This window comes from Ambystoma mexicanum, chromosome 4q, assembly GCF_040938575.1.
Source record: "Ambystoma mexicanum isolate Mex_15411 chromosome 4q, UKY_AmexF1_1, whole genome shotgun sequence".
In the NCBI taxonomy this organism is placed as follows: Eukaryota; Metazoa; Chordata; class Amphibia; order Caudata; family Ambystomatidae; genus Ambystoma; species Ambystoma mexicanum.
The window spans coordinates 1,145,428,734-1,145,441,960 of record NC_090928.1 but is presented as its reverse complement, the minus strand read 5'-3'; the positions used below and the strand labels follow the sequence as shown (position 1 = coordinate 1,145,441,960).

General features: G+C 48.4%; 1 protein-coding gene across 2 annotated transcripts in view; it reads left to right on the top strand.

Moving 5' to 3' along the window:
- The first annotated feature begins 1,406 nt into the window (after positions 1–1,406).
- SLC4A1AP (solute carrier family 4 member 1 adaptor protein) overlaps positions 1,407–13,227 on the top strand; it is a 363,679-nt gene continuing 351,858 nt past the window's right edge. For both annotated transcript variants that reach the window (XM_069608736.1, XM_069608735.1), the window contains exon 1: positions 1,407–2,669. In XM_069608736.1, coding sequence (XP_069464837.1) covers positions 1,587–2,669 — 1,083 coding nt within the window. In that variant the 5' untranslated portion in view covers positions 1,407–1,586. The remainder of the gene's footprint in view (positions 2,670–13,227) is intronic.

Below are 13,227 nucleotides of genomic sequence, written 5' to 3'. Positions count from 1 at the left end.
GATAGATGGAGATAATGTGAACCGGGTGAGGCAGAGAAATGGTAGAGTTGGTGAATTTAAAAGAAGTAGAGGACGTGACATTGGACATTTGTAAGGCAACGAGGCAAGAAGAGAGTAGGTGTTTGACGCCTTCACCTCGAAGAAAGTGAACGAAGGATAGTTTGGAGTCATGTCAGCTAACACGTGAGCAGACCAGACTGCAAAAAAGGTAATCACTTACTAAAGTTATGGTCCTGTTACATGCAAATCGAGCATTTCATCTCTGTATAATGGCTTTATTCAGGTATGCTTCTACCAGTGACAGTTATGACCTATAACGAGAGGTATTGCCTTGCTGCCACAACCCCTCCCAAAAAAAACATAATAATAAAAAATGTACAAGTGCTTTACAGTTAGGCACACAAGTCATTAGTGCTACTGGATTGAAAAAAAATTTAATTTCTAAAAATAAATCATGCACCGATATATATGTTTTTACAATTGGATTCATTGTAGGTCCAGATAATTGTGTTTGTCCCATTACTACATACATTAATTACTGAAATTTAAATTTGTTTAAGAAGACACGTTCTCAGAACAGTTTTGCCCAAGATCACAAAGCACACCCTCCATTTCAATTCTATCACTTCTAATTACCTAATAAATGGTAAGTCACAACCAGTTGTCACATCTATAGGGGCAAACACACATATTTATGCTATTACACAGTATTAATGTTACTGTTAAAGGTATTTATATAGTGCACGGTCACCAAAGGAGTTGGTCTCCAGGCGCTCGCAAAAATGCAAATACAAATTATTCATTTATTCATAGCTCTCAACTCACACGCTTTTGGCGGGTGTCACCCGCCTTGTAAAGAGCTGACTCACCCGCCAAGCCTCCTGCACGCCCATTCATTTCAATGGGCGTTTCACCCGCCAAAAACAAAATCGGGTGATTTCACCCGCCTTTGAAACACAAATGGTTGAGAGCTATGTTTATTTGCATTTGTATAGCGCACTTGCAGCCCATAAGGCATCAAGGCGCTGTTACAGAAGATGAAGGACTTATGATTTACAAACAAGTGACCAGAGGTCTCATGGTTACACAGAAATAAGCACAGATGCAAGAAATGACTTATACAGATTCGCATTGCAAGAGGCAATGGAACTGTGCTGGTTTCTAGTTCTAATGGAATTGTCCTCAATATTGGGTTCACAGCGCATGATTTTATCTTTTTAGTGAGATGGGATGAGCTATACAAATTATGCAAATTTGTGGAGTGTGAGAAACATCATTACTAGTGACTCTCGAGCCCACACTGTGAAAAGTTCCGTTGGCATCTATGATAAATCGGGTCTGGGTGACACGGGGAATTTAATATGGCAGTAACGCTGTGATCTTTAGAAATGCAATTCTGTGCCGAATTTCCATTCTAGCTTGGAGTCAAGGGCTGAACGTGCTCGGAAGAGTAAGGCGCCTATAATCAGACTGACTGAGACACGATCTTAGGTTCCGCCTTTACGCTTGCTCCCTGAGACGGAACTGTCAGAGCAGTTTGTGTTTCCCCGGCCAGGGGAAGCATTTGATTGAAGGACGCATTAAAGATGGCGGCCCTGGAGACGGGGATCCAGGGAAATATCAACGTTGTGGAAACAGCGGAGCAGCTGCAGGAACAGTCCCCGGGAACCCAGATATTAAAGGGGTTGCCTCTGCCAGTGGAAGAAGAGAAGCAGTGCAACACCAGCGATGAGAGGCGGCGAACGCGCGAGCCAGAAACAGTTTTTGCAGAGGAGAAAGCTGGGGGCTGCGAGCAACACACATCTTCGACAGCTGGAGTAGAAGCCTTTCAGAGGGAGGGTGTTATTTTAGCAGGACAGAGTGAGGAGTTGGTTATTCACCAAAAAGTTGCAGCCGGTCCCCATCAACCATCTAACAGTCGCCATGAAGGATCGAACCACTATCAAACAGGTTCAACCAGTCGTCAGCAGGAGGTGGCTGTTCATGGTGAAAGGTTAACGTGTCAGAACGCGGCAGCTGTCACTTCAAGCGAGGGGACCTGTGGCAAAGGTGTCGTATCTGTCAGTCAGAGCAATAGGACATGTGATGATAATGAAGGTGAGGTATCAGCCAATCGGAGCGAGGGTCCAAGTTGTCAAAGTGAGAGGTCTGATGGTAAGGTTAAACAAGACACTGAGAGCAATGCAGCAGGGGGCATCACAACCACAGGTTCTTCTGATAGGACTTCAAGGGAAGGACCATTGGTGAGGCAGAAATCGGCGGGGAGGCCGTTTGTGCTTCCGAAGACTGCTCCCCCGATTCCATACCATGAGCCACCTTGGGCTGCTATTCCACCAGTCGGATTTGATTACCACCTGGAGACGCTAAAAAATGGGGTCATCTTGTCCAGCCTGGACCTCACAGGGCAGACTTGGTTCGTGTTTGGGAGGCTTCCTGGATGTGACGTCTCCCTGGAGCACCCCTCCGCCTCCAGATACCATGCTGTGCTTCAGTACCGTGGCTCAGCTGGAACAGAGGCACAGCAGGATAGGGGCTTCTATGTATACGATCTGGGGAGCACCCATGGAACCTTCGTGAACAAACAGAAGATCCCACCGAAAACGTATTGCCGGCTGCGGGTAGGGCATGTCTTGAAGATCGGGGGGAGCACACGACTCTTCATCTTGCAGGTAAGGAACGCACGGCTGCCCTTCTGTTTGTTTTAAAAACGTCACTGATACATGGTTTTCCTCATCCCAAAGTTTTTAGTAAGTATGGCTTGTACGGTCGTCTAATTTACACAAATGCACAGTAGCAGAAGCCTCGTGGCGCGCGAATGCAACTGTTTTTCTGCATTGTTTCACATTTTTGTTCTGTACTTAACGTTTTTTGAACACGTGTGTATTTTTTGTTTGAATGGATGCCCGGGAGCAATGATTCTCTTCGTGGCAAAAACGTACTCATTTCCTTCCACCTGTTTTTCTTTTTGTTGTAATAAGTGCCAGATCTTGCTTGATATCGGATTTCTATATAAGAAGTTTTAACAATCCCACGGCAAGGATAGGTTGGTGTCACTTATCGAACTGGAAACAGGTTAGAATATTTCCCATAGTGGTACTAGTGTTGTGACCTTATGTTCATACCCGACTAAGCTATACTATATTTATAGATCCCAGCAAAAGATAGACCACATTGACAAGTATTTTTCTCTGTCTGGAACAAAGATTTAGGCGCAAACCACTTTTTGTGGGATTAGGTGTTCCTGCTGACATGAACTGTTCAGCCTGTTCTCTAAGAATTTGGGTCAAACCCGACATGTGTCCAAAATTGACCTAAAACTGTAGTCTAAAAAAGACTATTCCCACCCACCAATGCCATTGTCTATGTAGTGCCCCCCCCCACCCACAATTCATACTTGCCCGATTCTTATGTATGGCTTATGATTTCTAATATATTTTGATAGCATACAATTGTGGTTGAACATGTGGAAACATAACACCAGTAACTGCCCTTTCCTACTGATTGTCTGGCATTCAATAAGGTTGAATCATGAAGCAAAAAACACATTATTTTTGCTTGTTCTCCCAACCATACCCTTTTCAAGGCAACCTAATTTAGGAAATCCTAATGGTGATTATAATGGGACGGGACAGGAAGCATCCAGGTGGAAGTCTCCAAGGAGGAGGAGTTGAGTGGTCGAGGCCAGGAGGGAGGACGAGAGGTCTGCCCACTCGTAGAGGAAGGAGGTGATCTGACCAGGTGGCCGGTAGATGGTAGCCACGGTGAGACAGTGGCCAGGAGAGGGAGAGAAAGCCCGCAGACAAGTCATTCGAAGCAGGAGTAGGCCTGTATATGAATGATAGAGGTAGGTATCCACTCCGGGAAGATCAAGGCTACACCCCCACCGGTACGGTTGGATCTGTTCGCGGAGAGGATCTTGTAGCTATAAGGGAGAAGAGTGTCAAAGCTTGTGACAGAGCTGACCGTGAACCATGTCTCAGTGAAACCAAGGACATCAAGGTTGAGTTCTTCCAGGAGACGACAGATGTCGAAGGACAGTTTAGCAAGCGTTGAGAGTGGCAGTGTAGAGAGGTTTGCCACCCTTGAAAGACTTCGGCGAAGGGTACAAATCGGAGGTACTCCCTGCGAAAGTGTAAGGAGAGGACAAGTTAGCCAAGGAGGAGGATGAGGGCACCAGAGAGGTGGCAGAGGAGGAAGGCAAGGAAGCTGAAGAAAGGAGAGAAGGGACAGCAGGAGAGGAAGGGAAATTGATAAGGCACTGGAAGCGACTATCAAAGAGGAGGAGGTTGCCCTAAGGGCCTTGGACCAGGACGGTGCCATTCAGGTAAACATTAATAATTACCTTGGAGGAGTGGAAGGGGGCCAGGAGGGCCTCCCACTGGGTGCCGTCATTAATGGGAGAGGAAGAAAAAGGACAGGGCTCAGAGACCATATGAGAAGTCCATTGGTCTGGAGAAGGAACAACAAAGAGGATGTCGGTGACGGTCTGTCTGGAGGACGCGCTGGTGTAGGTATCGGCGATAGGGAGACCTGGGTTGGAGACCAGGATATCCTTTTTGAACTTCTTCCTACCAGACTTTGTGAGAAGGGCAGGATAGTCAATAGAAAAGCATTTAGAGAAGATGGGAGAAACGGAGAGCACCATAGAGGATGTAGAGGTGGGGGAAAGAGGAGAGATGGAGAGGGGTGTGGGTGAGGAGTGGGAGAACAATGGTAATGGGGGAGACTCTGGGAGAGGATATAAGGTGGTGGGGGTGCAAGCAGATGAGACGGAACAAGACAAGAACAAGTAGGAAATAAACTGAACTGAGTTAGACGTAGGGCTCTGAAGAAGGGCACAACAGAACACAGGGCAGTATGATGAACAACATTCAGGTTAGCAGGGTATCAAGAAACAGAGCAGTTTCTCCATGAGGTGAAATATTTTCGAACAAATCACATACATCCGGTTTAAAATACCTTTGGCCAAACATCTTGTTTGGCACCAATATAATCACACCAGGCTTGCCCGCTGATAGGATTCACCACTTCCTCGACCCGTACCATTTTGAAACTGCTTACCAATCTCCACATACGGCTGACATCTCCACTAATCAATATTTCCACCATTTCTTGCTTTAAACAACCTTTGTAGTAATTGGCAAATAAGTTTTACTTTACAGTCTGTGGCTGGCCTTTGGGTTGCAGCATTGCACCAAGCAGTAAATGTGCTTAAGGTGACATGCACTATTTTACAGATAGGACTGGTACATTTTTTCTCACCCTCCACCATTAGGTCGACTATGTAAACTGAGGAACTCTCCCTACAGGTTTAGTGGATTTAAGAATTTGCGAGTCCGGGTGGGGTTTCCTCAGCAATACTGTCTCTCTCTCTCTCATACACAAGTGAGATGCTGTTTGTGCTGGTCAGGAAACAGCGTTCAAGTTCTGTTCAGCAAAATTATTCTTTTCAACATACACCAGGCTATTCACCTCTCTTCCTCACTTCTAAATTCATTGAGAACGGGTTGGAAGATTATTAAGGCTGAGCTGCTGATATGTTGACCAAATAGGATTGAAGAACTCCACTAGTGAAAGGAAGAGATTTTTGTATATATTTTTGTCCTGGTAAGGACGGCCAGATTATTGGTTTAAGGTTGAAATTCTTGTTGAACAATGGTATGTTTGTGGTGTGAGGTTAAGATTATGAGGTTCTCAGTATACTAATGGCAAGATTACTATTACTGAAGTGACAAGAATCTTTCAGTCAATTACTTTTTTCTGGTCCCAGGACGTCAAAAACAGCTTTTTTCACCTCAAACAGTCCTTTTGTTCCGCTCCGATATTACGCCAACCAGATCAAAGCCTTCCTTTCATCTTGGAAACTGATACATCCTCCTTTGCTAAAAAAGAAGAGTAATTCTGTAAATTACATGTTCCTCTTGGGTTCTTAAAAATAGTTACTTGAAAAGAGTTGAAGGCTGTCGCAAAAGACTGAGTTTTTTTTTCTGTCTCTATTTTGCATACTACTTTTTTTTTAAAATATATTTTTTTATTTTTGAAACAACCAACAATATAAACAAAACACGCAGTGCAATCCACAATTATTACATGAGCATCAATTAGTTGTCGTTCACTGCCCCCCTGTTCCCACCCCCCTTCACAAGCCTGTTTGTCCTTCACATTCAGTGTCTGCTACACTCGGCAGGATGTCATTTTCTTCAGATTCTTCTGGATCTAACCTTGTTCCAAATAGACCAGATATCAATGCTTTCCATGCCATCAGGGTACCCATTTCTTCCTCCCAGGACATGCTACTTGCCTCCTGCCACACCATCGTTTCAGCCTCCGGCCATTTCTGTAATTCTTTCCACCACACCGCCACCCGTGGCTTATGACACTTTTTCCATCCCATGGCTATCCTCCGCTTTGCAAGCACGTACGCCAAGTCCTTCAGCTTCCCTACATGCATCAGTTTTCGCGGCCTGGGAAACCCTCCCAACAGGCAGGCCCAAGCCGTGTCTACAGCAAGCGTGGCCCCTTTCTCTGCTAGCTTTTGTGCGACTTCCCTCCAAAAACACTCGGTCACTGGGCATGCCCAAAACATGTGCGTCATGTCAACATTTTCCTCACAACACTTAGGGGACGCCTGTCTCCCAGCATTCCTGAATTTAGATATTCTCAGCGGGGTCATATATGCTCTATGCGTTACATACAACTGTATTTGCTGCAATCTGGCATTCCTAGATACTTTTTTATGATATCCTAGGGCCCGTTCCCACATCCCATCCTCCATGTGGGCTCCCACCTCTGTTTCCCAATCCAATCTCAAATCTGTCAATTCCTTTCCAACCTTAGTCATTACCATCTCATACGATCTAGAGATCTCATGCCCCCCTTCAGTTGCGTCATATATCAGCCCCATAATGGTGCCTGGTTCCCCCTCCAACACCGTTTCGGGCCACGTTTTCTGATCTTCTGCACCAGCCTATGGTACGTAACATACTGGCCCCTATGTAGTCCCGTCTCCTCTCAAAGTCCTTCAAACTCCTTGATGGTCCCCTCCTGCCATATATCTCCCAGGGTCACGAGCCCAACCGACTCCCAATAAGTTCTGATAATCACCCTCAGTTGCTCATCTCCTCCCGCCAAAGCAACCAGAGGTACCTGTGGGGTACACAGGAGCGGGTCCCCCATCATTATACATGCTCGTCGCCACATTTTCCACCCAAACCTCATCATCCCCGGGCACTTCTGTGTTTCTGACTCAGGCAACCAGATAATTTCTTTCAGGTAAAACGGGGCACAGTCCTGTCCAAACAATCTAAGTTCAGGGGTCTCTTCATCGGAGAGCCATTTGGCCACAAACTGCAATTGACTCACTATATAATAGGCCTCAAAATTAGGTAGCTTGACCCCTCCTTTGTCATGAAAGTTCTGCAACTTCCAGACCGCTACCCTATTCCGGGTACCCCCCCCCCCCACAGGAAGTCTCTACATATACCATTTAACTGAACAAAAAACTTCTTGGGGATCATATGTGGGATATTGCTAAAATAATGTAGGAGCCTAGGCAGAAACACCATCTTAAGCATCGCTCCCCTCCCCATCATCGCTAGGGGCAATTTCTCCCAAAACCTCATACATTTGCGGATTTTCTCAACAGCCATCACAGTGTTACACCTATGCTCCTTCTCTGCCGTATGACACACATCTATATCAAGGTAGCGGAAAGGGCTCACCGTCCACGGCACCTGTAACACTGGCAACCTTTCTGCAGGGATTCCTTTGTAACTGCCCAGCGGGAAAATGCTCAATTTTTGGGGATTCACCGCTATGCCGGACAGCCTCGCATAGCTTTCCATCACCTCCAGTATATACTGAAGATTTTCCTCCGGGTATCTCGTATATTAACAAATCATCCGCATATAGGGATATTAGGTGCCGTTCGCCCCCCACCTCAATACCTATCGTGTCGTATTGCTGCCTTCGGTATAGTGCCAGGGGCTCCAGAGCCAGAATATACAACATCGGAGACCAGGGGCACCCCTGTCTGGTGCCCCTGCTGAGTTGCCATCTTTCCGATACCACTGTTCCTGTTCGCACCCTGGCTAGTGGTGCACTATACAACATCTCCGCCCACCTAATGTACCCCAGCCCCATTCCATATTCCCCCAAAGCTGCCAACAGCCACTCCCACCTGACCAAATCAAAAGCTTTTACTGCGTCCAAAGACACAATTGCCATCTCTCCTTCATTGATACAGCCCCATTCAATCACCCAATGAAGTCGCCTGTGGTTGTGCGTAATATTCCTGTCTGGGACATAGCCCGTTTGGTCTGGGTGTATCAATTCGCTTATTACTTTCCGCAGTCTATTCGCCAGGACCGCCGTTAATATTTTGCTGTCCTGGTTCAGCATCGCCAGCGGCCTGTACGAACTGCAGCTATGCCCAGGTTTGTTAGGCTTAGGGAGAGGTATTATGATCGCTTCTCTAAGTGACTCCGGCAATCGTCCAACTTCAAACGCCTCATTGAGCATTTCCAACATTGGGGGGAGCACTTCTGCCCCATACGCTTTATAGAATTCACTAGGTAATATGTCTGCTCCCGGAGTCTTACTAGTAGGTAGCTGCCTAACAACCTCCTCCAACTCCTCCAAAGTAATTGGTGCGTCCAGTTCCTCTCTTTCTTCTGCACTTATCTTGGGTAATCCTATATCTTGCAGAGTACCCATCATCTCATCTCGACTGCCTCCTCCTCTATCCTCATATAGTTCTCTATAATAATCCGCAAATTCCCTGTTGACTCCCTCTTGGGTGTCTACTACCTCCCCATCTTTTCTGGTTACCGTCCTAATCGGGGGCCTAGGGGTTTCACTCTTATATAGCCATGCCAATAGACGGCCCGTTTTGTCTCCACCCGCATGTTTTCTTTCAACATACTTTTTATAATTAAGATTACAGAGCCTTTCCCAGTGTTCTGTACACTGTTGCTGTAGCTTGAGCACTAGCTCAGCATCTATGTTTTCACTTTTTAGTTTTTTCTAAGTCTCCTTCCACCCTCTGTAAATCAGCCAGGACCCCATCTTGCAGGCCTTTTGATTTAGCTATAGCTACACCCCGCATCACCACTTTAAAAGCCTCCCACAGTGTCCCCGCAGAGTCAACACTGCCTGTATTCACTTCAAAATAGCTGATGATCTCATCTCTTATATCTTCCCGAAAAACCGGATCTTTAAGCGCCTCCGCACGAAGGCGCCACGTCGGAATCCGTACCCTAGGGCGGCTATATTGCCACCCCAGAACCAAAGGCGAGTGATCCAACAGGACCCTTGCCTTATACTCTGTGTGCACGATCTCCATCATTACATCTGATGTGGCAAAGGCATAATCAAGTCTAGTATGCAACTGTTGTGGGGCCGAGTAGTGTGAATATTGCCTCTCGTTGGGATGCTTGGTTCTCCAAACATCTACCAATCCAAAGTCATCTAACAACGCCTGCAATGCCCTAGCTGCTGGAGCAGGCCTGACCATCTTGTCATCCGACCTGTCCAATACGGGGCTCAGCACACAATTGAAATCCCCTCCCTAGATCACTGCACTACCCAGGCACAAGCTCAGGTTGGTGCACATAGTTCGGAAGTACTCCGCCGTATTGTGATTAGGGGCGTACGTGTTTACAATGCACACTTCTCTATTCTCTACCACCCCTCTCACAATGACCAAACGACCCTCGGGGTCCACCGTTTCCCGTATCAGGTGGAACGGGACGTGCGGAGCCACCCAGACCAGCACTCCCCTGGCATAGGCCGAGTACGATGACCCCACTACAGTACCTTTCCATTTCCTCCCCACCAGCTCCAGTTTTTCCCGTGTCAAATGCGTCTCTTGTAACAATGCAATATCTATCTTCTGTCTTTTCAAGTACAGCATGACCTTATTCCTTTTTAGGTAGCTATTGAGTCCCCTGACATTCCACGTCACCATTCTAAGATCCCCCATTGCTCGTCATTGCTCATCTCCCCCCCCTCTCAGCCAACCCCATCCGCCTGCGCTATATAGGTACAAATCTAGGGCCGTTCCCTGTATGCTCGTGTTTAAGCTCAAACTCCCCAAAACTATACACACACAAAACACCCCACCTCCCTCCCCTCCCTCCAACAACTCCCTCCCCAACTGTTGCCCAGCTCCATCCCTGGATCTCAGGCACCCCCACATCTAGCCCTGTCTGGTACGCTCAGAGCTCAGTAGGGTGAAGTCGCCCTAATGACCACTTAACTATTAATACTAAATGTGGGTGTGAGGACTAGCCCTGAAAGGCTCCTTTAAAAAAGCAACAGCCAACGTGCACACAATGCATAGTCTATTCTACTCCGGGCCCGCCTCCGGACAGGCCACGTCCATGACTATAATCAAGTCCCATAGTCTTAAGCGGCATCATCTCCCTGTGCTCCCGTTACTCATTACTTATCTCTGCCGCCTCCTTCCTCCGCCTGGATATCCGGCTCCTGGGGGCAGCCCTGTGTGTCAAGCCATCCCATGGCGTCCTCCGGAGTGTCGAAAAATAAAGTCTTGTTTTTATGAAAAACCTTCAATTTCGCCGGGTAGAGTAGCATGTATTTCTGACCCGCCTCTCTAAGTCTACTCTTAACAGCCCCGAAGTTCATTCGGCTCCGCTGCACCATCAGGGTGTAGTCCGGGTAGGCTGTTGTGTGCCTCCCCTCGCTTGATTGTTCCACCTCTGCGAAAATATTCCAGAATCCTTTCTCGATCTCGATAATTGAGGATCTTGGCGATAACTGGCCCAGGCGGGTTGCCTGGCGGCAGCCTCCTTGTCAGAGCCCTCTGCGCTCGTTCCACAGCAAATCCCTGAGACAGAACACCCCCAGTTATCTCCTGTAACAACATGGTTTCGACAAATTCCGTGGGGTTGTGGCCCTCTGTTCCCTCCGGTATGCCAACAATGCGAATATTGTTCCTTCGGGCGCGTCCTTCCGTTTCCTCTGCTCTAGTCTCCAGGTTGCCCACTTTTTGCACCAGGACATGCAGTTCCGACTTGTGTGTGGCACAGTCCGCTGTGTTCGAACTCGCTTCTTTCTCCAGACTCCCTGTGCGCTCCGGCAGGGCCCTCACATCTTGCCGGAGTAGATTCACCTCCTTGCGCACTTCTCTGACCTTAAGGTCCAACACTGTTTTCAAGTCAGCCACAACCATTTCGCGCTTGGCCTCCCAGGCCGCCTTCAAGTCTGCTTTCAAGTCTGCAATTGCAGCCAGAACCTCTTGATTTGGGCCCGCTGCGGCCATGCCACCTGCGGGAAGCTTGTCTCTGCTCTTGGCGCTTTCCAGGCCCGTCGGTGTTTTAGCAAACTCGTCCAACGTGGGTTGCTTCACTTTTTGTCTTACAGACTTATTAGACATGACACGGCAACCGTATGTCATGGTTCCACCCACCACTTATGCTCCACAATCAGGGGGAGAAGGGCACACACTCCGTTCCGATGTCCAAAGCCTCACCCCTACATGGGGTCATTAGAACCTTAAAAGCTCTGCCAGCCTCCTCCGTGGCAAGCCCCGTCTGCCTTTATACACACCAAGGTGCAAGGTCTCCTGAGTTTCCTCTCGTTGGAGGCGTGGACTCGCCTGCTTTCGTCCACTGTGCACCTTCCAGAGTATCCACAATAACCCTATGAACACATCTCATGTAATGCGTCCGCACTAGTATTTACGTGGTTCCAGAGGGGCGGCCCAGTGCTGTCTTCCGCACTGAAGGCGGCCCCACCCCAGCGTCCCAAGCCTGTTCCTCGCTTGCCACAATGGATTGTGCTCTCCCACGTGATTAGATAACTCCGCCACTGGGGTACCTCATAACACTCATCCGGATCTTCGGCAAGCGACCGTAGTAAGTGAAGACACCAGTCTCAGCCATCGAGCGCCATCTTCAGGTCTAATTGTCTCAAGCTGTCTCCTGGATTCACTAATTTCAAAACGTATTACTAAGCCAGCATTCCACTTGATGTCCGAGCAGGGAGGCGCACCCTTAGTCTCCACACCTCCCACGCCTCCCAGTTTATGGGACACCAACACCGTCACGGCCCCTCCAACCAGTTCTGGGCGGCATACAGTGGCCCTTCAGTCCATCATCCTTTCTTCACTCCTGCCGGGTAGTGTTAGAGCACCAGGGGTGGCCATACGTGTCACCAAGGAAACTGTTCCCCTGGAAGCGTCCTTGTTATGTTAGGGGTTATCCTGGTATTGTTTTATGTCCTTCTGCTTTCCATGCGGCTTTTGACTTATGCGTTCTCCTGCCACCAACAATGACCCAGCCGAATAATCTGCCTCCTGGGGGGGGTCAGAATCTGCATCCGCTATTTGGGGCGCCGATGCTACCCCCCGTGTGCCTTTCTGGGCTCTGACTCAGTCAAGCTGTTTCGTTATATCCAGCGCTGTTATAACACGACCCTCCAGCCCCTCCAGCCCGCTCAAGTCTCAGCTGGCCAGCTCTCCGAGCCGGCACCTTCGCAATCTCTGCTGGCCTGCCCCTCCGAATTCGTGTCTCTCTCCCTGCAACACACAAACCCGGGCCTCGCTGTTTTCCACACCTTCCTTGGGCTGCATGCCCGTCTGTTACAAAGTATCCTCCAGGCCCCACGCGATCATGTCTATGGGCCGTGATAGCCCCCCCCCTTCTTCAAGCATGGATTAGAGGGCACTGCCAGCTCACTCCTCTACTGTCGTCTGTCCGCGGCTCCCGTTCGTGCGCTGGGCTCTCCTCTCCAGCGTGAAATCCCTCTGTGGGCATTCAGAGCGTATCGGACACATACCCTTTCAACAGGGGCACTCGTCACACTGCGGCCAGTCAGTTCCTTTGTCCGAGTGTCCGGGCGGCCTTTTTGCCTCCTCCTTCCGGCTCTCAATCCTTTTTTTATATATATCTCCGTCACGGCTTCACTGAGATAACTGCAAACTTCAGCGGGCACGGCCGCTCTATTCATTAGTCCGCCCCTGGAGTTGCAGGCGGGCACAATCACTTATTGATGCGCGTATGCCACAGGATCACTGCAGGATCATAGGAGCTCCCTCAGCTCACGTCTCTTCACATGGCCCTGCCCCCCTATTTTGCATACTACTTGACCCTTAGTTGGATGTAAAAAAATCAAAAAAGCGTTGGTATGGTACTAAATCCTTAATACATATGTGGCATTTCTAAACTGTGTATTACTTGCAGAATGCTCGGGACTGAGATACAC